Source organism: Anomalospiza imberbis, chromosome 3 (assembly GCF_031753505.1).
Source record: "Anomalospiza imberbis isolate Cuckoo-Finch-1a 21T00152 chromosome 3, ASM3175350v1, whole genome shotgun sequence".
NCBI classification, from domain to species: domain Eukaryota; kingdom Metazoa; phylum Chordata; class Aves; order Passeriformes; family Viduidae; genus Anomalospiza; species Anomalospiza imberbis.
In genome coordinates this window covers 108,708-134,449 of record NC_089683.1, presented here as the reverse complement: position 1 = coordinate 134,449, position 25,742 = coordinate 108,708, and the positions used below count along the sequence as shown (strand labels likewise).

At 53.5% G+C, this 25,742-nt stretch overlaps 3 protein-coding genes across 5 annotated transcripts in view; 2 read left to right on the top strand and 1 right to left on the bottom strand.

The window, feature by feature from the left end:
* Positions 1-18,057, top strand: part of NRBP1 (nuclear receptor binding protein 1) — a 34,286-nt gene extending 16,229 nt beyond the window's left edge. Inside the window, exons 8-19 of one of the 3 annotated variants that reach the window (XM_068183041.1) lie at positions 2,947-2,970; positions 12,196-12,279; positions 12,538-12,596; positions 13,720-13,818; positions 13,894-14,026; positions 14,317-14,419; positions 16,045-16,095; positions 16,188-16,323; positions 16,407-16,460; positions 16,834-16,897; positions 16,985-17,040; positions 17,222-18,057. In XM_068183041.1, coding sequence (XP_068039142.1) covers positions 2,947-2,970; positions 12,196-12,279; positions 12,538-12,596; positions 13,720-13,818; positions 13,894-14,026; positions 14,317-14,419; positions 16,045-16,095; positions 16,188-16,323; positions 16,407-16,460; positions 16,834-16,897; positions 16,985-17,040; positions 17,222-17,320 — 962 coding nt within the window. In that variant the 3' untranslated portion in view covers positions 17,321-18,057. Of the gene's footprint in view, positions 1-2,946; positions 2,971-12,195; positions 12,280-12,537; positions 12,597-13,719; positions 13,819-13,893; positions 14,027-14,316; positions 14,420-16,044; positions 16,096-16,187; positions 16,324-16,406; positions 16,461-16,833; positions 17,041-17,221 lie in introns of all 3 variants that reach the window. The other 2 variants (XM_068183042.1, XM_068183040.1) reach the window with 2 other exon arrangements.
* Positions 18,058-18,132: 75 nt separating this feature from the next.
* Positions 18,133-20,559, top strand: KRTCAP3 (keratinocyte associated protein 3). Its single transcript, XM_068183057.1, has 6 exons — positions 18,133-18,374; positions 18,468-18,527; positions 19,064-19,264; positions 19,472-19,606; positions 19,899-19,990; positions 20,165-20,559. Exons 1-5 carry the CDS (start codon positions 18,165-18,167, stop codon positions 19,980-19,982), a joined length of 690 nt encoding a protein of 229 aa, XP_068039158.1. The 5' UTR covers positions 18,133-18,164; the 3' UTR covers positions 19,983-19,990; positions 20,165-20,559.
* A 263-nt stretch (positions 20,560-20,822) lies between these two features.
* Positions 20,823-25,742, bottom strand: part of IFT172 (intraflagellar transport 172) — a 39,462-nt gene continuing 34,542 nt past the window's right edge. Inside the window, exons 43-48 of the mRNA XM_068183039.1 lie at positions 25,615-25,710; positions 24,961-25,020; positions 24,112-24,210; positions 22,060-22,213; positions 21,220-21,308; positions 20,823-20,979 (exon numbers count right to left, since the gene is read on the bottom strand). Coding sequence (XP_068039140.1) covers positions 20,890-20,979; positions 21,220-21,308; positions 22,060-22,213; positions 24,112-24,210; positions 24,961-25,020; positions 25,615-25,710 — 588 coding nt within the window. The 3' untranslated portion in view covers positions 20,823-20,889. The remainder of the gene's footprint in view (positions 20,980-21,219; positions 21,309-22,059; positions 22,214-24,111; positions 24,211-24,960; positions 25,021-25,614; positions 25,711-25,742) is intronic.

Genomic DNA, 25,742 nt, shown 5'->3' with positions numbered 1-25,742 from the left:
TATTGTCTGTGTGAGTTCTGCTTTGATGTGGCAGTGTACAGGGAAAGATGCTCTGCATCACCTGTCATCCAGAATAGCCTCTCCATCAGCTGCAGACCTGTGGCTTTTCTTCCCATCAAAGAACTCCTGTGTTATTGTTTTGTTCCAGAACTGGGGTAGCAGGTTTGTGCTTGTACCAGGGAGACAGGATCATGGCAGAAGGAGCACTCTGTTCCTGACCTGCCTGTAAACTTGGGGACTTGCTCTTCACACAAGCTGATGTCATCATGTCATCACACAGACTTTATTATGTTTTCCTGACTTTGTCCAAGTGGGCGAGATTTCCAAGAGTGAGTACATCTAGTACCTGTATGCTGGCAAACTCCCTGGCATTCAGTTCATACTGATGGGAAGACTTGAGTACTCAAGAAATTGCCTATTTTAGTTTAGTTTCAAAGTACCATGCAGCTGCCCTCTTTCTGCAGGTCAGCCACTGCTGTCTGTAAAACCAAACCCATGGAGCTGCCATTGCAGCCACGGCTTTCACCACAGGGAGATCCTGCAGGTCCTCAGATCTGGTGTTCCCGGAGCATGCAGCTCCAGGGTGCTGTTCAGAGGCTGTGTAGGAAGGTGGCTCTTCAGCTGTGGGGTACAAACGGTGGCCTCGGCACTGTTACACCTTTGCTTCCTTCAGTTTCACAAAGCTTTGCTTCTCACAGGTGCAGCAGGAGGGACGTGTGTGTGCCCGTGCCAGGAGAAGTGGGTGTCTGTGCTGTTACAGCTGCAGGATGTGCTGGAGTATGACTGCAGCTGCAGTGCTCATGTGCAGCTATTCCTGAGCAGACCTCTCTGCTCCACAGTTGTGGGCTGCCTGGCTCCCCTCACGTTCAGAAGTAATTTATCTAAAAGATTCTGGTCCTTTCCTAAATAAAAAAGGAAGTGATTGCAAGTGGGCTTGTGGTCAAAAGAGGAATCCTCCAGATGGGAAAGCTGTGGCTCCAGTGCAGGCTGGAATTAGAGTTGGCAGTATTGCAGGATGTATTCCTATTCCTGCAATGCCCACCCAACCAGAAAAGGCAAAGCTACATCCCCAGGACTGCTGGTTGTGTTGGAGCTTGAGCCTTTCTCCCTGGCACTGCTGCCTTTGCAGTGCCACATGGGCTGGGTTTGAGTTCTGGGCCTGGAACAGTTGCTCCAGGCTCACTAACAATGCCAGGCTCATGTTTGCTGCTTCTTGTCCTTGTTCTGTACAGCTGACTGGTATCTGAGCACTTCCCTGTTTACTTAAAAGCAGCAGGACAGTAATTTCCGTGGATTTATGGGGAACAAGGATTCAGCGCACTGTGAGCTGTGCTTTGGTGCTGTCTCTGTCCTCAGTACTGTGCTGGATGCTGCTCCCAAAGTTCCTTTCCCTGTGGCTTTGGCAAAGAGAATACTTGCTGAATGTGGGGCAAAAAGCTGGCTAAGGCAGCTGCTGGTGTGCACTGCAGGACATCCTGCTGTCTGCTGGGGGAGGGCGTGCACGTTGGAAATACCTGATGGTGGTTCCTGTGACACATGTTCAGGGCTGGGAACAGCCCTTTGCTCCTTGCTGCTCCCTCAGAGGCAGGAGCATGTGCCCTGGCTGCACTGATCACTGCTTCTCTGTTCAGTATGTAAATCTGTGTGCTGGGGGTCAGCTGTGGAAGAAAAAGGGAGTGGGAAGGAGGAAAGATTTTGCATAATGCTTAAATGCAAAAGCCATCCATAATCCATTCGTTTGCTGATGTTTTATTCTCCAGTTCCATAAAGTACAGAGTTTATAGATTTAAGGAGAATGTTTCAAATGAGTGGAGGGCTTCGGAAAACTCGTGATGAAGATAGGAATGCCACTTACAGCTCTTAAACTTGCCACTGGTATTCCCAGAGACTGGAATGTTCCACCTGCTTTGCGGAGCTGTGGTCGGATGAAAGCATTCCTTGTGATAAGTCCAAGTTGTGCCCTGTGTACTCTTCACAGAGCCCACGTGCAGCACAGTGGTGCCTCTGTGGGTGTCTGTGCTGTCCAGCAAGGGGATGTGCTGCCAGGTGTGTTCCTGGGGCTGCAGCTGCTCTGAGTGCAGGAGCAGCAGCGTGTACACACAGGGTACCTGGTGCTGCTGCCTGCTCGTGTTGGCATTGCTGGGAGCTGTTCCTGGAATTCCCACTGGCAGTGTAAGAACCACTCACAGGTGGAAAGAAGTGATGTGTTTGAATTAGAAACCCTTTTGGGCAGCTCTTGGAGTGCTCCAGCAGAAGGGAGGCCTGAAGCTGGAGGGTCTCAGTGTCCTCTGGTGCTCCTGAGACACGGCCATGTGTCAGCATATGCTGAGTGAGACCTTGATGGAGCACAGAGGAGGCTCTGTGGAGTGCAGTGCGCATTTCCCCTTGTGCCTCCAGGCATTGCTGCTGTGTATCTCTCCTGGCTGCACCACACCTGACCTTAGACTCAGTCTGGCTTTAGTCGTGTCTGCTCAGAGTCTGCACTCAGTTCCAGGGGCAGGACTCTTATGGGTGTTAGCTCTGCTGTGGCATCATGTGGCCAGGTGTGTAAGTATGTGTTCTCCTGCTGAGATCTGTGGCCAGAAGCTACTGGGATGTAGAGAAAGGGAATTCTCTGCTGAAGGGGTGGGGTGGGTGGGACTGTAGGACGCTCACAGAAGAACAGAATTTCCAGCTTCTTGGTCTCAGAGTCAGCCATAATCTTCTGCTCAGTCAGAGATGCCTTGTCTCCCCTGCCCGGTCTGGTTCTCGGGTAGAAGCCCTGATGTTCCTTAGGTAAATTTCTTTTGAAGAGGTGGCTGGAGGCAGGGCCCGGTGCTCAGTCCTGTCCCTGTGTGCCCTGACTCTGACCCAGCTGTCTCTATGGATGTAAGTGCTTTGCTGTTCACCAACTCATTGACTTTATCTCGTTTTACTTCCCGCTCACGGGCTGCTCTGTTACAACAGTCTTTCATAGGATATTTGCTAATGGTGAGCAAACTTCTCCGCTCCTGTGATGTGACTCCACTTATGTCATGTACATGATTTTATCTCTGTGTGTATCTGTATATATATATTTATATATATATGTGTGTGTATCTATATTTGTAACACACAAACATACACACTGATGTATTTAGTGTTCCCTTGCTATAAGGCTGTGTGTAAAACTGTTTGGCTTAGGTGCATCCTGCTTGGAGAGCTCATGTTCTGTGCTGGGATGCAAACAGTTCCTTGTGCTCTTGGTCACAAGAGCCTTACAGAGAGGGAGCACTGCCCTTTGTGAAGTCTCCTGGTTGTTAGTTTTCTCCCTCTCCATGTTCTTAGCGTGTGCTAGTCCATGGGCCCTGTGCATGCCAGCTCCTGCATGTCAACAAGCCATGCCTTGTTCTGAGCTCTCCCAGCTGAACTTCCCACGTCCATTAGGCTCTTCCCTGCTGCTGCTCTGCTGCCCTTGGCTAGGATCCAGCCCTGGACTAGCCCCCACTGTGTGCTTGGCTATCCAATTGCTTGCTTGTAGTTTGAACTCCTTAGATGTGTTGGTTTTAAGATGAATGTTTCAGTGAATGTGTCTGGCTCCTGATGGCCAGATCCCTCCTGCCTCAAATGAGTCCCTGGATTGAAGTAAGCTTGGCTATTGATGTTTCCCCAGATAAATCTCTGGTTTTGGGGAGATCTGTGCATATGAGGAGGGAGTTGGGCTGGTGGGAGCCAGAGAAGGATTCGAGTGCTGCAATTTGTAACCCTATTGCATAGAACACCATGTTTACATTTAAAATAATTACTTATTTTATTTTTTGCCATCAGGGTTATTCTCGAAGCTTAGAGTTTGTTTCTACTGAGTTGGGAACCTACCAACCGTCAGCTGAAGTGGTGGAAAGGGCAAGGGCCTGACCAGATGGGCTCTGTGCCCTCCAGTTTGGCAGGAGGATGTGCTGTGCCACTCTGCATTGCCAGCAGAGCAGAGGCTCCTGGAAAGCTTATTCTAGGATCTGGTGTAGCTCAGGGGGATGGTGATGTAGTCAGGGCTGGAGTCCTGAGGAGGGCAGGTGTCCCTGGGGATGGCTGCAGGGTGGCAGAGCGGCAGCGAGCGGACTGTCCCAGGAGCGAGCCCACAGCATGGGAACCTGGCTGAGCCTGGGCTCAGCCACGCTGGGGGCAGCACGGCTGAGGGCTGGCCAGCCTCTCCTCCAAAATCAAGTCACCCCTGTCAGCAGAGCCAAAGGCCCTGGCTCTCAAAGGATAGGAGAAACCTGAAGGAGCACTCTGCGGGCATAAGGAGATGCTGTGGTACCTCACCTGTGCTGGAACAGCATCAGATGGCCTTGGAATACTGAGCTTTCCTGGTTGTGAACTTGTTCTGACAGTCTGTTGTACCAGGAGGTACTGTTGATATGACAGCTGGGGATGGTTTAAGCCTTAGATCTTGAACAGTGATTTGGATTTGAAAACACTCAGTCTAGGGTGTAAGGCTCCTGTGTTGCTTGAGCATTGAGTTAATGAGGCTGTGAGTGACATGCTTTCATAACTAATCTTATTTTAGTCATCTCTACACTCCCTTGGATTTTGTTGCCTGATCTTTAAATGTCGTGCTGGTTTCCGCATTCTTAACAGACACCTGAGGTGATGCAGAAATAAGAGGTTAGTAGGTTATCTTGGATCTGGCTTTTTTATTTTTTCAAATATGGCAGGTGTGGTTTTAAAAGGAAAATAATGGATAATTTAAGTCATCAGACATAGAAAAATCTGCCATAAAAACGGCATGTTAGCATTGATTTAGGAAAATGTAACACGAATTGATGTAGTTTAGCTTTTCTAACTGTACAATTTTATGTGTGAGTCAAGCACATTCTTTACCATGCCAAACATTTTTGTTTCCTTAGAAACTTGGCAAAACTAAGGCAGATATTCATAAGGTTTGTCTGTGACTGCAGGTGCTGCTGGGAATGAGATTGGGTAAGGAAATAGTTTAGAGTGGAACTTTTTGTCTAGAAGAAAGTTCAAGGTTGGATCCAGGCTACTTTTTTGGGGGGCTGGTTTTTCTTTGAAAGGTTTGACTGCCATGGGTCTGTGTTGTCTGTGAAACTCTTGGTGTAAAAGCCTGTCTCCAAGTGAAGGCACTTCTCATTTGGGTGGTTCTTGAGAAACTGTTGAACAAACTGGGTTGAACAGCATGAGGTTGATTTTAATGGTAATGGTACAATGATGGAATTGTAATGCTACAATGCTGTAGCTGCTGCTGTGATTACTAGTGGCAGAAACAGTTCCAGAGACCTGCCCTGGGTTTTTGTGTAAGCACAGAGTTAAAGTAGGAGGAGCAGCCATGGGTATGGGTGAGTGGCAGTCCATGGGTTCTGTCTGTGCTGAAATTCCAGCTGCCTCCTGCTGACCACATGTTCAGTGTGTGTGTCTGGGGGAGGGTGGTGGGATTTTTAAGGTCCAATTTAGTGGGAAGAACTGGTGACCTTGGTGGCCTTGTGGCGAAGATTTTTCCTCCTTCTATGCTGTGATAGTAATAAACTCATTTTTATTTTACAGAAGGTTTAAAAGCCAGCTCTTGCTCCTAGTACTTATTTCCCTAGCTCAGAGTACCCTCTGTGTGCTGCTGTGATTGACCTCATTCAGGAAAACACCAGGAAACTATGGTCATCTAGTCTGGTTGTTGTTTTCAGTTAAGTAAGATATTTTAAAATGTTCAAATGTCTCTGTTATTGCTCCAGGTTATGGAACATCAATTTTCTGAGGTCATTGTTATTTCTATGTTGCACTGAAGGCATTGCTGCTTCAGTTTTGTTCAGCTCTGTTTTTTCTCTGCTTTTATGTGACTTTCCCAGTGGGCATGGGGAATGTGAATTATAGTCATCCAGGTCTTCATTCACCCATTCTCATATTAGCACAGCAGTTGTGGGTGTCTCTTCCTTCCAGGGCTCTTTGGTTGAAGGCTTTGTGAACCTCAGCAGTTTAGGGAGCTCGTTCGTGCCAGTTCTGAAAAATCACTTAAACACCAATAAGCAAGGGCAGCCTGTGGTGGCTGTCTGTGCCTGAGCAGGGGTGAGCTGTCTTCTCAAGAGGTCCCTCCCAGCCCAGACAAGTTTGTGGTTTAGGCCTGGAGCTGTGTGGGCCAAGCAGTGGTCTCACTCTGGCACCTTCTTCCAAGGGTGAGCTTTGCTGTAGGTTAAATCTCCCAAGGTCCCTTTGGCACCTTGTGGAACAATGATAATCAAAGACGTGGAGTTTGAAATTTGGGAAAGTTGTACTTGAAATTCTTGATATTGTGGGCCCTAATTGCATTTTAGAATGTACATTTATATTGGTTCAGTCCCTGCTTCTGTTAAGCAGAGCTGCTCACAACAGAAGATCATGTTCACGGTCGTGTTCCTGAGGACTTGTTTTCTAGTGCAGGTCTGTATTCTGGGAGCAGATGGTTCCTCCAGAGTAGCTCATTCTGTAGCATTTCAGTGAATGTCTGCTCTTGTTTTTTCTGATTGCATGTAATTCTTGCACTGTGATGTGAACATGTCTATCTTTTTCATAGCAATATTGCATTGCCCAAGCAGGGGTTTGCATGGTCAGTGAAACCTTCATTCATCTGGTCTAGAACGTGGAACTTGGTTTTGGGTGCAGATTGCATATCTCCCAACACTCTTTGTTAGTTGTATCATGAATTCTTCCAGATAAAGTGCCAATAAGCTCCTACGTCACTGTTTAAGAGCGTGAATTGACAGGTACTAATCTTACAGCTCTTTTTTATCTGTTCTTGTTTTTTCTGCTCTGCCTACTTCTACTTTCTGCTTCAATGTAATGGATGTGGTCAAACACGTCAACTTAGAACTCTTAAGTAATCTTTTAAGTGTAAAAATACCACCTGCTGCTTCATGAGAAATGTGACACAGTGGGATCATGTCCCTCTGTGGCTTGCTGACAGGAGTGTGTGTCCTGGCCCTAGAAGTAGCTGATGATGCCCTGGGCTGCATTAGGCAAAACTTTGCCAGAGGGGGGAGGGGATGGTCCTGGCCCGCTGCTCAGTGCAGCCACCCTGTAATCCTGGCCCAGCGCTGTGTCCCCGGGACACGGGGGACAGGGACGAGCTGGGGACAGCCCGCCGAGCAGCCTGTGATGCTGCAGGGCTGGAGCGTCTGTGCCAGGGGAAGGCTGCGGGAGCTGCGGCTGCTGAGCCCGGAGCAGAGCGGGCCCCGGGGATGCCGGGTGTGACCCCGGCAGGGAGGGCTCTGCAGGTGAGCCCGGCGCTCCCGGGGACAGGAGCAGAGGCCACGGCACAGGCTGGACCCCGGGTGGTCCCTCTGGACCCCAGGCATTGTCAGTGTGGTGGTGGCACAAGCACAGGTTGCCCAAGGCAGCGATGGAGTCTCCATTCTTGAAGTCACCCAAAAGCCATCTAGACATGGTCCTGGGCAACCAGCCCTGGGTATCCCTGCTGGAACAGGGGTGTTGGACAAGGTGACCTCTGCAGGTCTCTTCCCACCAGAACTATGCCATGATTTTGATTCTGTGTTAATTTCTTTGGAGAATAGCCTTCTCCAGTTTTTGTGTGACTTTAACTCTCTATGGCCCGTACCACTGATTCTGCTCCAGCAGTGTTTTCTCAGGAGGGAACCACGGGCAGTGTTTTAGCAGAGGTTGGTTTCCTGCTGGGAAGCAGGAAAGTGTGCATGTGTGCATATGTGTGTAAGCACATGGGGAGCTTTACCTGCACTGGGAACAGTGTAGTGAACTTTTCATACACTGAATCTATTTGCTCCTTCAGCTAATGATACTCAACTGCCAAAAATAAAAAAAATCCTGTTGCTTCTGGTGTCTCAGTGTTGCAAACATTTTGCAAACGCTGTTTGCAATCCCTGATACAGATCTGAGGGCTGTAGGGAGCTTTTATTCTGTGATCAGCATAAATACAATGCTTCTTCCTGTCTGACTCCTTGCTTAATGGCTGTATGCTTCTTTTTATGCCAAATAACTTCCTAGTTCCTTATTTTCTAGGCGTTGCACTCCCTAATAAAAAAGCTTTTGTCATGACTGTGTGCAGAGGAAGGAAACTGTAACCTTGTGGGTTTGTGCAGCCTTGTACCCTTTTGCAGGAGTGAAAGCGTCTGGGCATATGAGTGCAGGGGATAATGATGTGGCCTCATACCTCTCCTGGTTCTGTGGTAACCCCTTCCTAGCTGCAGAGGGTGGTCTTGGGTTCAGTTGATAATTTTTAGGTCCCTGATGGTACAGTCCCATTGCTGAGTTGCACAGCAAGCCTGGGACAATCTTAGAGATGAGTTGTTGATCCTTTCACTGACACCTGGTTTCCCCCTGCTTTCTGTTGGCCAGGGCACTGGGCCCTTTGCTGAGGAGGGGAGTCCTGTTCTGCTTTGCAGCATGCTCACAAGAACCCAAACAGCTCAGTGGCTGCTGCAGGAGGCGAGGCAGGGCTGTAGGACAGGGCCGTGGGGAGGACTGTGGCACAGGAGACCTTTGCTGCCTGCAAGGAGGAAGTTCTGAGTGCAGAATAAAGGCACCCGTGAGATGGACACTGCACAAGAGGAAGCGTCCTCTGCAGTGTGGAGTGTTCCAGAGCAAGGGCTGGATGCCCAGGCAGCTCTGCTAAACCTGCTGTGGGGACAGCTAGGAAGGAATGCCACCATTGCCTCCTTGGCTGGCACTCCTAACAACCAGTGGGCACACAGGCTGTCCACTTACTCTGGCCAACTCTTTTTGCACGTTCTTGAGAGTTTGAGCAGTCTGACCGGCTACAGCATGTTCCTGTAGGAATGCCCATTACCTCTTTTTATGCTTTTGTTGTCAGATTGAGTTCAGCTTGTCAAAGACAGGTTGCTTGCCCTATCTTCTGCTGTTGCTTCACATTTCTTCCTATCACCTGTCCTGCTCAGACACCGTATTTGGCTGAACCTTTTGCTAAAATTCATCTCTGCTAATTGCCCACCAGACTTGTCAAGTCCCATGGGGCTGTCTTGTAATCTGCCCCTTGTAGTCACCTTCCTGTGGCTGAGAAAGACACATTCGTTATTATTGTTGGTGATCTGACTTTCCTTTGTGGTCTTTGTCATTTGTCTCACTTAGTAGCCATCCTCAGCCTTCATCCATCCAATCATGCACAGCAAGGAGCCAGTTTGAGAAAACAGAAATAGGTGTGTAAGTGACAGATAGCCATGTGTGAGTCAGGCAGGAGAGCATGTGTCAGAGGTAACTTCACGTGTGTGTTCCTACCTTGTACAGTCAGGAGGCAGGTTTAAATGTAGGCTCAGGTGAGGCTCCCAAGCTCCTGCCATTGCTAAGTGGCCCATGCATCAAGATGACCTGCAACAGTGACCAGACCAAACCCAAAGTTTCTTGTCTTACTATCTAAAATCCTGTCACAGTTGTAACAGCACTTCTAGCTGCTGTGTTGAATACACCTGCAGGAAGTTTTTCAGAGCTGACCTCAGAAGCAAATTGTGCTGTCAATGCATAGAGCAGGACTGTGTCTAGCAGGGCTGTCCCTGCTTAGCTCTGAGACACACAGGAGATTCTGGGGGTCTGGTGTCATTGACCTGTGCTACCTCAGCTCTGCAATAACAGAGTGAGCTGACACCTGTCACCTCAGCCAAGCTGCACATGAGCTGGGATATCGATGGAACAGGCAGATTCCCCAACAAGTGTGGCTGATCAAACCCAGCTGCAGAGCCAATCTCTGCAACAGTGGTGGAAAAACACTCCAGTGGGACTCCGCACGTTAGGAAGCACAAGGACCAGAGTACCAGAGGGGACAGGTCCCTGGCTAACCCACAGCAGCAAATTCAGAGCTGCCTTTGTGTCAGTTCTGTGTGTCTGGGCTGGAGGGTCCCACGGACAGTGCGAGCCCGGTTCTTTCCAGAAATGCTGGTGCTGCTGCAGAAGGTCTGTAGGACCTGGATGCAGAGGAGCTGGTTATCAAGGCTGGCTGGACCTGATGAAGGACACCACAGATGGAGGCTGGGCTGGACTTTGACTCTGCCTGCCTGTTTGGTGTGGAAGTGCATCAGCCATCACTGCTGAGGTTTCTGTTGATAATCTGTTCTGTGACTGACTACTGCCTCATCCCTGTCCTTAAATGGACACAGGAGCCAAGAACAGAGTGCCTGCACAGCGAACTGGCCCTTGTCATCCAACATGTGCTCATAACAGGATTTAAAGACACTGGAAAATGAAGCTGGTCACAACATTTGTGTGGAGGGTAACTTTCCTTGGCTGATTCTGCTCTGTATTTGGCAGGACCGGGTTGTTGAGTTCTTGGTCCCTGTTTCCTTTTACAATGCATTTTTCTGATAAGAAAGGCAGAACAAAGAGAAGAGTTCAAAAATAAGTTATTTTCTCTCTCCACATTGTCTGGTTTGCCACTGGGAGTCCCTCTGACATGCCTGCAGTAGCTGCAGGTTTAACAGGTGTCACAAACAGCTGTATGATAGTTTCTGTTGGGCACTGCACTGGGCACAGAGACATCCAGGATCTCATAAACAACAATATAAATCTGATGTTGGAAGAGAAGGGTTTCTGAAGCCTAAAATACTCTCTTTAGAAAGCCTGGCATGAGAACCCAGAGTGCTGGACAAGCCATGAGTGCTTTACTCTGTGTGCCAAGTCTGGCACTGGATGGGTGTGTGGTGACAGGGTTGGGGCTAAGGGGTTGGCTCCAGCAGCACAGGAACACATCCAGTCCAGTGCAGAGGACTGGGCAAACTCCAGTTGTAACTGACTGAGGAGTACAAAATACTAAGGTGAACAGAAGTCCAGAGCTCATCATTTGGATGCTGATGAGGATCTGGCATTTTCTGGCTCCTCAAGGGGGGCTTTGAGCTGCTTGTCATGTGGGGGTGTGCTGAGATCCTTTGGGGCAGAGTCTCCAGCAGAGAGAACTGGTGTGATGGTGCACGGCCCTGGCCAGAACTTGTCTAAAGCGGTCAGTGTCACTGGGAAAACAGAACGGGTCTTAGGAGAAAGACAAAGAATGTAGCTTGTGCTGCTTGGTGGTGTGAAGGTGAGAGGATCTGGAGATGTCTGGGAGCAGGTGAGCACTAGGAATGGAGTCATCTTGCTGGACTCCTAGGATCAGAGCTAACACAGGGAACAGAAAGCAGTTACTTGTGAATGGTTGGTTGGTAAAGAAGCCCCTAGCTATTGCAGCAAGCTCTGCTTCCAGCACTCAGATTGGGTAATATGATTTGGTATGTGCCATGCAGCAAGGCTGAGCTGAGTTACCAAGGCAGGCCCTTCTTGTCTGACTAGAGCCCAAAGAACATCTCCTCTCTGAAACTGGTAACTAGTCACTCAGCTGGGACTCCTCCACGGTGTGGAAAAATACAAGTGGTTTGGCATGTCCCGTGTCAGCCCACATTGTGCCAGTGCAGACAGGGACTGACTGTGATTGTCCAGGAGGGTGACCAGGTGGGACATGGGCCTGAGGCCCTGGGACTGGGCACATTCCAGGGTGACAGTAGAGCTCCAAATGGGTGGTGGCTCTGTGCTCCCTGCCCACGTGTGTTTCTCCCTGGCAGACAGCTGCTTTGTTTCAGAGAGTTGTTTGCAGTCTCTGCAGAGGTGGCTGTCCCAAAAGTTTATCTTTCATGAGCGTCCATACTTATGGTCTGCTCATTGTTCTTGTGCCTGCAAGTTATTTCCTCCCCACAGCTGCGAGTGGTTTGTGGAGGTGCTGGCTGCTGGGAGGTTCTGCTGTCTGGGTGGTCACCTCCCTTCCCTCAGCAGCTTGGCTTGATTCTTGTCTGGAGGTGCTTTGGCACCAGCATCCTCCTGAAATGTGGAAGAGTTGCCTGGTAGGTCCATCCTCCCAGAACTGTGAGGTGGTGACAAATTGCAGTGACCTTGGCATCTCTGGCTGTTCCTCAGGCTGCTGTTCTTAATCAGTTGTTTGTGACAAATGCTGTAGATCTCTTTGAAGTTAGGCATTTCAGCTGGGAGTTGTTCCCACCTTGTCCCCCTGTAGGCAGCGGTTGTGGTCTCCAGGTTTGCCCTTGGAGAGTGATGCTAAGCTGCCAAGGAAGCAATGCAGGAGTGTATTGGGTCGAGGCAGGTGACGAGAGATGAAGGCTGTGAAGACTCACCTTAACACGACCATTCTGCCCCTTTGGGCTCCAAGGGCCTGAAGTTGCAGGCGTTCCCTGGGATCTCATCAGGGATGGGATGTGGTTTCCTGTATCCTAAACATTCCTGGTTTTCTTCTAGTGGCACCGGACACAATTAACAACCACGTGAAGACCTGTCGTGAGGAGCAGAAGAACCTGCACTTCTTTGCCCCGGAATATGGAGGTATGGTGTGGCTCTGGCTGCAAGCCTGGGGATTTTTGGCCCTGCTGATACTTCCAAGCTGTCCTGCACTTTGTTCTCAGTTCCAGGCTCCTGGCAGATGCCACATTAACAGTTCTGAGCCATTTGCCTGCTGAAATGCTTCAGCTCCTCTGTTCTTTGGTAGCAGAGGAGGGAGATGCTGCAGGACTGTCCCAGCCTGGTGCAGTGCTGCTGCTGCATGCAGAACTGACTGATAACAATTCTATTTCTGTGTTACAGAAGTTGCCAATGTCACCACTGCTGTGGACATCTACTCCTTTGGGATGTGTGCACTGGAGGTAAGTGTCAAACATGGACTGTGGGACAGGGATGATGAATCTGAGGAAACAGAGAGCTCTGGAAGGGCTGTGGCCATGGGTGGGTTTGCTCGGTGACAAGTGTGTTTTGTTCTCAGAGCCAAGTGCACTTTGCCTTGGAGGTGTCCCTATGGAGGCTCCCCCAGGTGCCTCAATAAGAAGTAAATGGCTCAGGGATTTGCAGTTCTTCCCAAAATTCCTGTCGGGTAATGAATTACTTAGCAAGTCTTGGCCAGTCCTGAATTCAGACTCACTGGCTGGAGGGAATAGTCACTGCTGCAGACTGTTAGGTAATGTCCATGTATGTGACCAGTGCCTGGGCTGTTTGGAGCAGAGGACAGCTGTAGTCTGTCACTTTGTCTGGGCCAGCCCGTGCCCATCTGATAGAGGTGCTGGTTGCAGTTGATGCGAGTCTGACATACCTGGTCGTAGCAGCTTCATGCTTCCTCTGTCCTTGCAGTCAGTAGGTCCAAGTCCAAGTAATGGCAGCTGTGGTCAGGAGTATTTTCTGAGAAGAATTGTCTGAAAGAACCAACACAAGGAGCCCTCAACCTGTGCCGCACATTCCATTAGTGAAGCAGGAAGAGAACTGTGGAAAGATACAACTTTTAGGAAACAAAACTTAAGCTGAATGCAGAGACATTCTCTGCAATGTTTTCCAGCCTTTCCTAGCTGGGAATTAGTGTCTGTGTAGTTGTCTGGAGCCCATTCTTGATGTGTTGTGTGCTTGCTCTTGTTCTGCGATGCAGAGCTATTCACACAGCCAGAAGGGACACTGTCAGATCCTGGCAGTGATCCAGTCACTGTTTCATTATGGAATTATCAAACAGAATAACAGGCCAATGGATCATGAGGTTCAAAATGGAGACACTTACTGTCCAGGTTGTTGCTGGCAGAGTTCCCAGGGCTCCCTGGCAGTCTTGGGGTATTAGGAGCAAGCTTTTGTAATGAGGCAGCCATTCTCTCTGCCTTTCCAAATGTGACCTTAAGTACCCCAAACAGCTTGGCTGTGGTGATCTCATGCTTGGCAGTGGTCTCCTTGAGCCTGTCTCCCATGCAGCCTGTCACTCCCAGTGGAGTCTGATGCTCTGCTCTGTGTTTGCAGATGGCAGTGCTGGAGATCCAGGGGAACGGGGAGTCATCCTATGTGCCGCAGGAGGCCATCAACAGTGCCATCCAGCTGCTGGAGGACCCCCTGCAGCGGGTGAGCCACGGGGCTCGGTGCCCTGAATTGCTCTGCTGCTGCTGCTGGTTATCTCATGTAGGTTTTTTTCTCTAGGAGTTCATTCAGAAGTGTCTAGAGCAGGACCCTGGCAGGCGCCCCACGGCCCGGGAGCTCCTGTTCCACCCGGCGCTGTTTGAGGTGCCATCGCTGAAGCTCTTGGCTGCTCACTGCATCGTTGGGCACCAGCGTGAGTACAGAGCCCTGGGAGCCACGTCCCCACGTGGGTCAGGGCTCTGCAGAGCTTTGCTGAGCTGTCAGTGCTCACCCCAGCGAGCTGGCACCCTGGGAACGCCCCTCCCCATGCCCTGCTGCTCTGCAGGTCCCTGGCTGTCGGACACAGCTGTGGGGCTGGGAGGGCTGTGCTGTCCGATCTGCTCTGAGAGCATCAGAGAGCATAAGGCCTCTGCACTTTTCATTGCTTTTCTAGGGCTGGAGAGGAACTGCAATTGCTCCAAGTTACTCCTTTTTTTTTAATAGATATGATTCCTGAAAATGCTTTAGAAGAAATGACCAAAAACCTCGACATGAACGCAGTGTTGGCAGAGATCAATCATGAGGACAGGGAAGGAGTCAAGATGATGTGAGTCCCCATGGTGTGCCTGATCAGGGGAGCAGTGTTGGGGCACTGGTGTGAGCACTGGGACTCTGCCCAGCACCCCAGTGTTGGTGTTTCCCCACTGACTGGGTGCCAATGGGAGCTGGTGGAGCTGGAGGTGAAGGAGCAGTCACTGTCTGGGCACACACATTTCTGGGGAGGGTCATTCCTGGGTGGAAGGAGACCTTGAGCCTGTTTCCTGGGAGTAGATTCTGTGCAGCTGAGATGAATTGTTCCCCAAATGGACAGATGAAATGAACATGCTGTAGCTGGAGCAGTCCCCAGCAAAACATGGCTGAACAGTTTGGGAAGGTGCTCTGACCAATCACAGATGAGCCAGAGGGAGTCACTTTCTCTCTTCACAGAAAGGGTTCCTCAGTGTTCTCCTGATGGAGCATCTTATTCTGCACTATGCACAGGGAAAGGCAGTTGAGGCAGCTGTCAGTGACACGCAGCACTACTTACACTGTAGGGGTGGCCTGCCAAGGGAGTGCCTGTAATATATATGGAGCAAGCAGGGTGCCAAACAAGTGATGTACATTTTGGATAGCAAAGCCTTGGCTAGTCTGGGGATTAGCTGAAGACTAAGATGTGAATACTGTATTCCCAGAGGAGCCTAGGGTGCTTCCAGGGGAGCACAGAGTTCTGGGATGCTCAGGCTGCTGAACAAGAGTAACCAAGGTGACAAGGAAGAACAGCTCTGTCCATATAAGCTGCTCTCTGAGCCATAGGGACCCTTCCTAAAGCTGACACTCCAGTTGTCATGGTGCTAGGAAATGTAGTATGAAATTTCTTTTGGAATGTTTTTGATACAGTTTCAAAGTGGAGGACAACAAGTGAACAACCAAAGCTGTACAAGAGAGATCCTTACAGGCATGGGATGTCAGTCTCTGCAGGCATGGCTGTCGATGGGTGCCAGCCTGGAACTGGCTTTTTGGTAGTGCCATACCTCAGAGGTGCTGGAAAAGGAAAAGAAAGCAGCGATCACTTGAAATGTCAGCATCATTTCTGGACGTTTCATCAGACTGCCGTGCAAACCAAGCTGCTAGAAAAAAAAATTATAAATTTTTATTGAAAACTACTGTTGTGATAGAGCATGGGATGATCCCAACTACTGGGGATTTGGGAGGAGCTGGAGAGTGGTCTGGGAGCTGAGGCAGGTGTGCAGCCCATAAAGCACTTGAGGACATCCTGTCAGGCTTGCAGCAGTTTTGCAGTCCTTACCTCATCTCGGGAATGCTTCAGAGCAGCCTTGAGACAGGGGTTTGGCTTTTCCAAGTGTTTGTTGCATCCAGGGACCTGGTATGGCAGGTGTTTGTGAAACAGCTCACCAGAACAGTGTCACTGGGCCACCCTCCAAATAACTGCATTGCCCTGTTCTGAGGGATGTGAGACTGGCTCTGCCATAACTGCTGCCTCATCCTTAGCTCCTGTAGATAGTTATGTCCTTAAGGGAAGGTAAGAGCTTGTCACACCAGCTTATATATAGCCCATAGCCATCCTGCCTGTGGACACAGCCCAGGACATGGGGATTTAAAACTGCACCCCAAGAGACCTGAGTGGATGGTACTGTGAGACGATTCCTCATCTCAGGACATTTTGTTTTCCAGCTTCTCACAATCTCCAGCACTGGAGCTGGACAAGTTCCTGGAGGATGTGAGGTGAGAGGGATTTTTTAGGACACCTTCCATTGTGTGTGAGACTGGAAAAATTCTGGAGAGGTATAACCTGAGATGCTGCTCCTTCCTTGTAGGAATGGAATCTATCCCCTCACAGCTTTTGGGATGCCACGACCCCAGCAGCCCCAGCAGGTCGTGGTGAAGTCTCCCATTGCCCCCCCGTCAGTGAAAACCCCAACTCCAGAGCCCGCTGAGGTGGAGACCCGCAAGGTAAAGGCAGGGCTCGGCCTCGCTCCCCCATCGCCAGGCAGGGCTGTGGGCAGCTGCTGATGGGCTCTGTGCCTCTGTTCCAGGTGGTGCTGATGCAGTGCAACATCGAGTCCGTGGAGGAGGGGGTGAAGCACCACGTATGTTTCTACGTCTGGCTGAGTAGGGGGAGGCCGAGGCAGCTGTGCAGGGCTCATGGCTCTGAGGTGCTGCTGGTGCCTGGGGTAACCCTGCACTGTTGCAGCTGCCAGCATCAGGACCCAGAGCCTGACCCAGGCCTGTTCCTGCTGCTGACCTGGCACCTGGGCCCACCCTCGGGTCCAGACTTTCAGCGCAGGATGGTGCTGCCAGCTGCACCATCCAGGATGACACCGGCTGTGGCTGTTCTCTTAGATCCCCGTGGGGCTCTGGAGGGGTGGTTCCCATCCCAGGGGGCATTTCTAGGGTTGTTTTGGGCTTGCCGTGGCAGCCTGCAGGACTGCAATCCCTCATGAGAATTTCTTTGCCCTGCAGCTGACACTGCTGCTGAAACTGGAAGATAAGTTGAATCGACACTTGAGCTGTGACCTTCAGCCCAGTAAGTACCCCCTTCTGCCCCTGCCGAGGGGCACTGGGGCCAGCTGCACACTGGGACCAAGGACTGACACCTTTCCTTGTGTTGCAGATGACAACATCCAGGAGCTGGCAGCTGAACTGGTCCAGCTTGGATTTATCAGCGAGGTAAGCAGGGGCTCAGGGAGGGCTATGGGCCTGTGTTCCTTCCGCAGCATCCAATGGTTTATGCCCTTTTTGGGGTGATGATGCAGGAGAAATAAGCCAGGTCCCTGCCCTGGGGGTCTCCAGCCATGCTCTCAGCTTTGAGTGGATGGGGTTTACCCCTCACTGTCCTTGTTCTCCCCAGGCTGACCAGAGCAGACTCACCTGTTTACTTGAAGAGGCATTCAGCAAGTTCTACTACACTCGGAACGGAGCCCTGACGGCCGTGACTGTGTCATCTTAGCCCCGTGGCTCCTGGGCAGCCAGTGTGGCCTCGCTGCTGCGGCCCATCTGTGTCTGCCCACTGCTGTCGGGCATCCGCAAGACCCCAGCTGCAGTGCTTGGAAGCTCATCCTGCATGTGCCGTGGCTGGGCTCATCGACAGTCCTCCCTGCCCGCCTCCTAAAGGGGACTTTGCGCATCAGTATTATTTCCAGCCCTGTTTTTGTTGGGATTTGCCAGGTTGTGCTGCGGAGCTGAGGCCTGGCTTGGGGCATTCTGCAGCCCCACTCATGTGCATGGAGTTTGTTCTGTTTGAATTGTACAAAGTGTCTTTTGCACAGCACAGAAATGGGTTTTTTCTTTCTTTTTTTTTTTTTGTTTCTTTTTTTTTTTTTTTTTTTTTTTTTTTAATTTAAAGGTAAGCAGGGGTGAGCCCCTAAGCCCTGCACCCCCGGTCACTCCCCCCAGTCCCGCGCCATGGGCCCAGGGGTGGCCGGGCTCGTCCCTCCTCCCCGCCCGGCGCTTTGCTCCCGCCGCCGGCTGCACTTTGTTTACTGGTTCGCACCCGCCGGGGCCACGGCGTGTGCTGGCCCCGGGCTGCGGCCCCGCGGCCCCTGCAGCCCCCGGCCCTTACCGGGGACTGCCGGGCCTGCAGCGCTCCCGGGGTCCTGCGTCGTCCTGGCGCGCGGCGGGGCTGAGCCGCGGCTCCTGCATCTCATTTCTATCATTTCCTATTTTTAATAAACTGTTTTGTAAAGACGCGAGTGCCGCCTCTTGCGGGGCGGGGCGGGGCGGGGCGGGGCGGCCGGGCCGAGCCGCCCGTCCCTGCCCCGGGGCGGTGCGAGCGGCGCTCGGCGGCGGCGGCCATGGCCGGGGGGCGGCGGGGGCCGGGAGCGCTGGCGGAGCCGCGGCGGCTGATGCGCACGGGGCTGGGGCTGATCGTGCTGGGCCACGGCAGCCTCGTGCTGGGCGCCATCGTGCACGGCTCGGTGCTGCGGCACGTGGCCGGCGCCCGCCGCGCCGTCACCCCCGAGTACGCGGCGGCCAACGTGGTGTCGGTGTGCTCGGGGCTGCTGGTGAGCGCGGCCGGACCGGGCGGGGGGCGGCGGGCCCTGCCCTGCCCGGGCCCTGCCCTGCCCGGGCCCTGCTGAGCGCAGGTCTCCCCGCAGAGCATCGCCGCGGGCATCGTCGCCATCCTGGTGTCGCACAACCTGTCCCGGGCCGTCCTGGTGAGTGCGGGGCTGCGGCCGGGCAGGCGGGGGGGCCTCGGCGCGGCTCTGCCCCGCCGGCAGCCGCTCCCCTGGACCTTGGCCCCGCGGGCTCCTTCCGCGTCGGCGGCGGCCGCCGGCGCTGCAGGTGCCGCCTGTCCCCGGCTCGGCCCCGCCGGCCGCTCCGGGAGGGTGGGAGCGCCGTGCTCGGGCAGAAGCGCTTCCGTGGGCGAAGCTGCCGCCGGGTCGGGGGTCCCGCGTGGGCTCGCAGGGTGAACGGACACGGGGCGGGGTGCGCTGGGCTGGACTGCGGCTCCGGCGGAGCCTGCTCTCCACGGAGCCCGAGAGAAGGGGCGTCCAGCGGTGCCGAGCTCACAAGGGCTGGAAGGATGCGAAAGGTTCGAGAGCCTCATCCGAGGGCAAGGCCGAGCCGTCCTGGAGGAGGCAAGAGATCGTGTGTGCTCCCTCGGGGGAGCAGTTCTGCAGAGACACACGTGCCCGGCCCGAGCGTTTCCCCGGGCTCATGCCAGTCCCGCTCGTATTCTTGCCGCCTGCAGCACTGGACCCTGCTGAGCGTCTCTCTGCTGAACTGCCTCCTGTCCACCGCGTGCAGCGTGGGGCTGGCGCTGGCCATCGCCCTCACGGTGCACAGCCGGGGCACGCACCTGGTCCGGGGCTGCAACAGCTCCGCGCTGCCCGCAGACGCCCGTGCAGCCATCGCGACCAACGACTGTCCCTTCAACACCACGCGCATCTACGTGAGTCTGCAGCGTCACTGCACAGCCCCTCTCCTCCCATCAGCCTCTTTCTCCTTCCTCTTGTCTTTCTTTTCACTCTCGCTCTCCCTCCTGCTTCCCTTCTCTCTCCCTCTCCCCCTTCTTTCCCCTGCTGTCCACATAGTCTCTGCCGAGTGTGTTCAGCCAGCCTGGTGCAGTGCCCACGTTCTTGTGACCCCTGCTCCGCAGGACACAGCCCTGGCCCTCTGGTTCCCCTCCCTGCTGCTGGCAGCTGCAGAAGCCGTGCTCTCGGGCAGGTGCTGCTTGGTGGCTCTCGTCTTCCAGGGCATCGGGCCCTGTGCACACAGCTATGGCAAAGAGCAGGTACGCCCCACTGAGCTGGACAGATCTCCCCCATGATTGCTGCCTTTGTGCTGCATTTGTAAGGTGCTGGGTTCTGCTGGGAACAAGGAGGCAGCAATAGGAGGGATGCTAAGTTGGAACCTCTTCTAGCCAGCCTAAGTGCCAGACCAGCACCCCTTCATGGGGAGTTGCAGAGGGACCCTTTCTTCATCCTCCTGGCAGCCAGGCCTGTTCTTTTTTGTGTGTGAGCACTGCCCATCACATGTCCTTGCCACCCTACACTTCTTTTTGTCTTTTTTTTTTTCCTCTCTAGCTGGCCAGGCCAAGTACAGCAATGGAGAAGCCACTCCGTGAGAGGCAGCAGCTCCTGGCAGGACTTGCTGAGTCTCCTGCATAGCTGCAGAGGTGAGTGCACCATGTGGGCCGTGCTTGGGATGGGGGAGCAGGCTCTGCCATCAAGAGGGCCCGTGCCCACACCAGTCCCCCCCAAAACACCTCTTCCTAGGGACATGGCAGACGAGTCAGTGATGCTGGGCCCTGCAGCACAGTCTGGCACTGACACTGCTCCTTTGCTCCCAGGTGCTGCTGCAGGAGTGCTGTGACCCAGCAAGGTCAGGGGCAAGGTGCTGTCACACCTGCTGCAGTGGGCTGCAGCGGTGAGGGTGTGCCTTGCCCCATCCCCCCAGCTCCACCACCCCACCTGGGACAGACCCTGCAGGGCCGCAGGTGCCGTGGGCCCCAGATGCTCTCCCATCCTCTCCCCAAGCTGCCTGGCCCTTCCTGGTGTGCTGAAGGCTCTGTTGGTTCCCGTCAGCAGTGACTGGGGTGGGCAGAGGTGCTGGGGCCCAAGGCCTGGTGCCATTGCAGGCTGGGCAGGTGGCTGTGCCTGTGCTCAAACATATCAGGGAACAGAAGGGGAAGAGTCCCTTTGGTGTGGATCTCTAGTTTTCTTGAATAAACAAACTTTTCCTTTCCATACTGGCTGTTCTGAGTGGCTCTGCCAGGTGAGTGCTGGTTGTGAGCACGGTGTGCCAAGAGAAGGACAGTGTGGCCACTCTGAGCCCATCCCTGTGCCTGCCACTCCCCAAGCACAGGGAAGTTGACAGAGCCGTGGCCTCAGTGTGGAAGTCATCCACGGACGTTGGGGTTGAGACACGTACAGGGGCTGCAGCCCTGTGCCCAGCAGCTGCAGTGTTCTGAGCCCAGCATCCCCTGGCAAACAGGAGCACTGCAGGGCTGAGATAACATGTTTATTGGATGTGGAAGGTGCTGAGGAACAGGCCTGAAGGCTTGCACAGTCCTGCTCACTGGAATGAGAAGCTGGTGCTTGGGAGTCCCCCACACCACCGTCGGAGGAACTCGATCACATCCTGGCCCGCAGGGCTGTGGGACGTCTGCAGAAAGAGAGAGGCCTTGGCACTGGAAGGGAGCACCCCCTGCCCCCTGCCCCCTGCCTGAAGGCACCTCGTGAGCTGGCAGGACCGGGCCTGGTAATCCCCACCAAGCAGCACTGTCAGGAGAGTGCAGTAAACTGCCCTGGGACAATGACTCGCCCAGAAGGATGCTGCATTGTCAGCATGAGCGGCTGAACCCCACCCACAGCCTGTCTCTCTTGCCTGGGGGTTCTGGCTCACCTTGACAGCCATCACGAATTTGTACCATGCATCCTTCTTCACTTCTCGGCCTGGCCTCAACTCAATCTTGTTTCCTAGCACTGGGTACCCTGGGCACAAAGTGACACATTCAGAACAAGCTGAGCCCCATCTGGTGCACCCCTTCCCTGTGCTGCAGCTGGGGCTGCCCCAACAGCACAGTGTGTTGCGGGGAATAATGCTGCCTTGGTCTCCAGGAGACCAAAATGAAGAAGGGGTGTTCAAAGTGGGGGGATCAGATGAAGATTAAGGCTGAACTGCCCTTGGGCAATGACACCCAAGTGAGTAGGTCCAACAATGGCACTCAGCTTCTGATTTTCAGAGCCATGGCCCTGTTCCTGGTGGCCCACTCCTGCTCCCCTTCTCTGACCCTTTTAAGTCCTGCACTGCAGAGCAGGGCCAGATGCTGCCCATTCTCGACTGTCTGTGCCGGCCAGCCTGGAGCCCCCAGGAGAGCTGTGCCAGCCTGAGCCATCACTCAACCACAGAGTGGCTGGGGTCAGAATTGCTCTGGGCTCTGTACGGTTCAACTCCCTGCTCAGGCAGGGCCACCCCAGCCCAGGGCTGTGTCCAGACAGCTTTTGACTGTCTAAGGATGACTGTCTCTCAATTTCTGTGCAACCTGTTCCAGATCACTCACCCCCACAGTAAAAAAGCCCTCCCTTATCTCCTCCAGCAGAGCTGGTTCCCCACAGCCACACAGTCCCTCCACTGCTCTTACAGCATAGCCCAGACCTCCTGCCAGACCCACCCTGCAGCACGTTCTGACTCCTGCACGGCACCGTGTCATCTCTAGTCTGAGTGAGCGGGCCTGGAGCTTACCTGTTAGCACACAGGGCAGGGAGGGCACCCCGGTCCCCGCTGCCACCAGAGAGGCTTCGAAGGTGCCGCGCTCATCCTGCGGCAGCGCCTGCTCCAGCCGCTGGTCCATGGACACGGTGAGCACCCAGTCCCTCACCTCCTCCCGCTGCTCCTCCTGCGGGCAAAGGCCAGTGCCAGGCCTGCAACTGGGATGCTGCGGCCAGGCTGCATGCCCACTGCAGCAGGGAGCACATGGGAGAGCAGGACAGGCGTGCGTGGTGTGCGCACAGCACACGCGTGCATGGTGTGCGCACAGCACACGCGTGCATGGTGCGCACAGCACACACGTGCGTGGTGCGCACAGCACACACGTGCGTGGTGCGCACAGCACACGCGTGCATGGTGCGCACAGCACACGCGTGCATGGTGCGCACAGCACACACGTGCGTGGTGCGCACAGCACACGCGTGCGTGGTGCGCACAGCACACGCGTGCGTGGTGCGCACAGCACACGCGTGCGTGGTGCGCACAGCACACGCGTGCATGGTGCACATCAGGGGTTGAGCGGGGGTGTGTGTTGGGGAGCATGAGAGAGAGAGGGAGAGTGAGTATGTACAGGTATGTGTGTGTGAGTGTGTGTGTGTTTGTGTGTACACAGGTGTGTGTGTACACAGGTGTGTGTGTGTGTGTGAGTGTGTGTACACAGGTATGTGTGTGTGGGTACACAGGTGTGTGTGTGTGTTGGTGTGTGTACACAGGTGTGTGAGTGTGTGAGTGTGTGTACACAGGTGTGTGCGTGTACACAGGTGTGTCTGTGTACAGCTATGTGAGTGTGTGTACAGGTATGTGTGTGTGTGAGTGTGTGTACAGGTATGTGTGTGTGTGTGTACACAGGTGTGTGTGTGTGGGTACACAGGTGTGTGTGTGTGGGTACACAGGTGTGTGTGTACAGGTATGTGTGTGTGTGAGTGTGTGTACACAGGTGTGTGAGTGTGTGTACAGGTATGTGTGTGTTTGTGTGTACACAGGTGTGTGAGTGTGTGTACAGGTGTGTGTGTACAGATGTGTGTCTGTGTGTGTTTGTGTGTGTACAAGTATGTGTGTGTGTTTGTGTGTACACAGGTGTGTGTGTACACAGGTGTGTTTGTGTGTTTGCGTATGTGTTTGTGTGTGTAAAGGGGTGTGTGTGTGATAGGTGTGTGTGTACACAGGTGTGTTTGTGTGTGAGTGTGTGTACACAGGTGTGTGTGTGAGTGTGTGTACAGGTGTGTGTGTACAGGTATGTGTCTGTGTGTGTTTGTGTGCGCACAGGTGTGTGTGTGTGCACAGGTGTGTTTGTGTGTGTAAAGGTGTGTGTGTGTGTGTGATAGGTGTGTGTGTGTACACAGGTGTGTTTGTGTGTGTGTGTGTACAGGTATGTGTGTGTTTGTGTGTACACAGGTGTGTGTGTGTACACAGGTGTGTGTGTGTGTGTTTGTGTGTGTACAGGTGTGTGTGTGTGTACACAGGTGTGTGTGTGTGTGTACAGGTATGTGTGTGTGTGTACACAGGTGTGTGTGTGTGTGTACAGGTATGTGTGTGTTTGTACACAGGTGTGTGTGTGTACACAGGTGTGTGTGTGTGTGTGTGTGTACAGGTATGTGTGTGTGTTTGTGTGTACACAGGTGTGTGTGTGTACACAGGTGTGTGTATGTGTGTTTGTGTGTGTACAGGTATGTGTGTGTGTGTACACGGGTGTGTTTGTGTGTGTACAGGTATGTGTGTGTGTGTGTACACGGGTGTGTTTGTGTGTGTACAGGTATGTGTGTGTGTGTGTACACGGGTGTGTTTGTGTGAGTGTGTGTGTTTGTGTGTGCAACACGTCTGTGCACACGTGTTTGTGTACGCAGCTGTGTGCACATCTGTGCATGTGCGCGCGTGCTCGCAGTGGAGGGACAGGCGGAAGGTGCCGGTTCTGGGTCCGTTTCCATCCCCTGCAGCCTCTGCAATCCCAGCCCCACCCCAGTCCCGGTTCAGAGTGCCCTGAAGCAGCACCACTGCTCCCAGGAGCTGAAGAAGACAGGTGACACTCACAGGCACGTGCTGATGGGCTGGAAGGGGCACTTCAAAGGGAATGTCTGTCTTCTGAAAATCAGAATGGTCCAAGGAATCCAGGTTCCCCTCTTCAATGGCCTGGAAAGAAGGGGTAGAGCACCGGGCAATGCCAGTTGTAGAGCTCACAGTACAATTCATGGCCAGGAGGCCCCTGCCTGTTGGTGCTGTGGTGACCAGGCCCTCCTGTCATCCATGACCACACTCTGCAGTGTCTCTCAGACTCTGCCCTGTTCAGGTGGCCTTGAAGAAAGGAAAGATGTAATCGGGTGTTTTTGTTTTCCCCCAGCTGCTGCTGACAGCACTTGAGAGCCCGGCACAGTGAGGAGTGTTTCTGGTGGCCAGCCCGCTGGACAAGCAAGGGACTGAGGGGACTCCTGAGTCCTGTGTCACAGTGGCCAAAGCACTGGGCCATGGCCTCCACCTCCCAAGCAGTCTTTCTTCCCTTCGAACAACTTGAGTGAGATCACCCTGAAAGCTGTAATGGCATCTGCAGCCATGAGGATTTCAGGCCTACATTGTCAGGCCAATGTGCTCTTTGCTGCCACGTGTTCGGTGGCATTGGCATGCCAAGGGTGACTTGGCCAGGGCTGTGCAGGTCCCTGCATGGCAGGTCCTCCCACAGGGAGTGTGAGGGTGCCCCCTGCTCCAGGCACACACTGAGTGGGGTCTGGGGGCTCTCTCCACCAGTACATCTCCAATGTGCTGCCCTGCAGGAGCCTCAGGTGTGCCTTGGCCCGTCTGGGGGTCTGTAGTGGCCCTGTGGCAGTAATGGCAATGCCACTGCCATTTCAGAGAGCCAGCCCTCCCTCCCCCACAGACCATACTCACATCTGAGAGGTCCAGGAAGCGGTTCAGGAAGACAAATGCCATGCTCTCCCAGCTGACTGCCTGGTATGGAGAGGAACCCCGAGTGAGACTGGGCAGCTCATCCTCACAGCCAGCTCTTCTCCCAGAGCCACGGCTAGGAAGGATGTGGCTCTGTGCCATAGTGTCCAGCCAGCTCAGGCTGTCCCACAGAATGGAGACAGGCATATGACCAGGCTGGATGGGACTTGGAGCAGCCTGCTCTAGTGGAAGGTGCCCTTGCCCATGGCAGGGGATGGAACAAGATGAGCTTTAAGGTCCCTTCCCACCTAAACCATGCCATGGTTCTATTATTGCACAGCCAGGTTCAGGCAGGAAGGACATGCTGCTGTCCTTGCCACGTATCACAGCTCCCAGGCAGACTGTCAGACACTTGGGTGATGCAGAGCAGAGCTGAACAGCCTCACATGCACACTGACAGAGCCATAACATGGCCTCTCTGCACCCCTGGGTCTGTAGGTCCCATCTGCTCACTGGCTGAGGTCTGGCCAGCTGCTCGAGGAACAGCCTCCAGCGAGAGCCCAGCAGCCAAGGAAGGATTTGGGAAGATAAAGTCGAGAATCCCTGAGCCCAGGGTGTCCTGTGTCCTTCTCTGGTGCAGAGGCAGGTAGCTCTTACCTTGGCAGCCATCCCAGCCTCGTAGAAAGCCTTGTCTGCAGGGAGCAGATCTGTGTGGCGCAGCAGGGAAATGGACAGCTGGGCAGCCACGGTGTCCTGGGGCACAGGGGACAGCAAAGACACAACAA

Excerpts from the sequence above, each read along its gene's own strand:
- KRTCAP3 (XM_068183057.1), top strand. The coding sequence starts at position 18,165 with ATGGCCGGGGGGCGGCGGGGGCCGGGAGCGCTGGCGGAGCCGCGGCGG. Across the intron at positions 18,375-18,467 it reads CGGTGTGCTCGGGGCTGCTG|AGCATCGCCGCGGGCATCGT; the intron begins GTGAGCGCGGCC and ends GTCTCCCCGCAG. Across the intron at positions 19,607-19,898 it reads ACAGCTATGGCAAAGAGCAG|CTGGCCAGGCCAAGTACAGC; the intron begins GTACGCCCCACT and ends TTTCCTCTCTAG.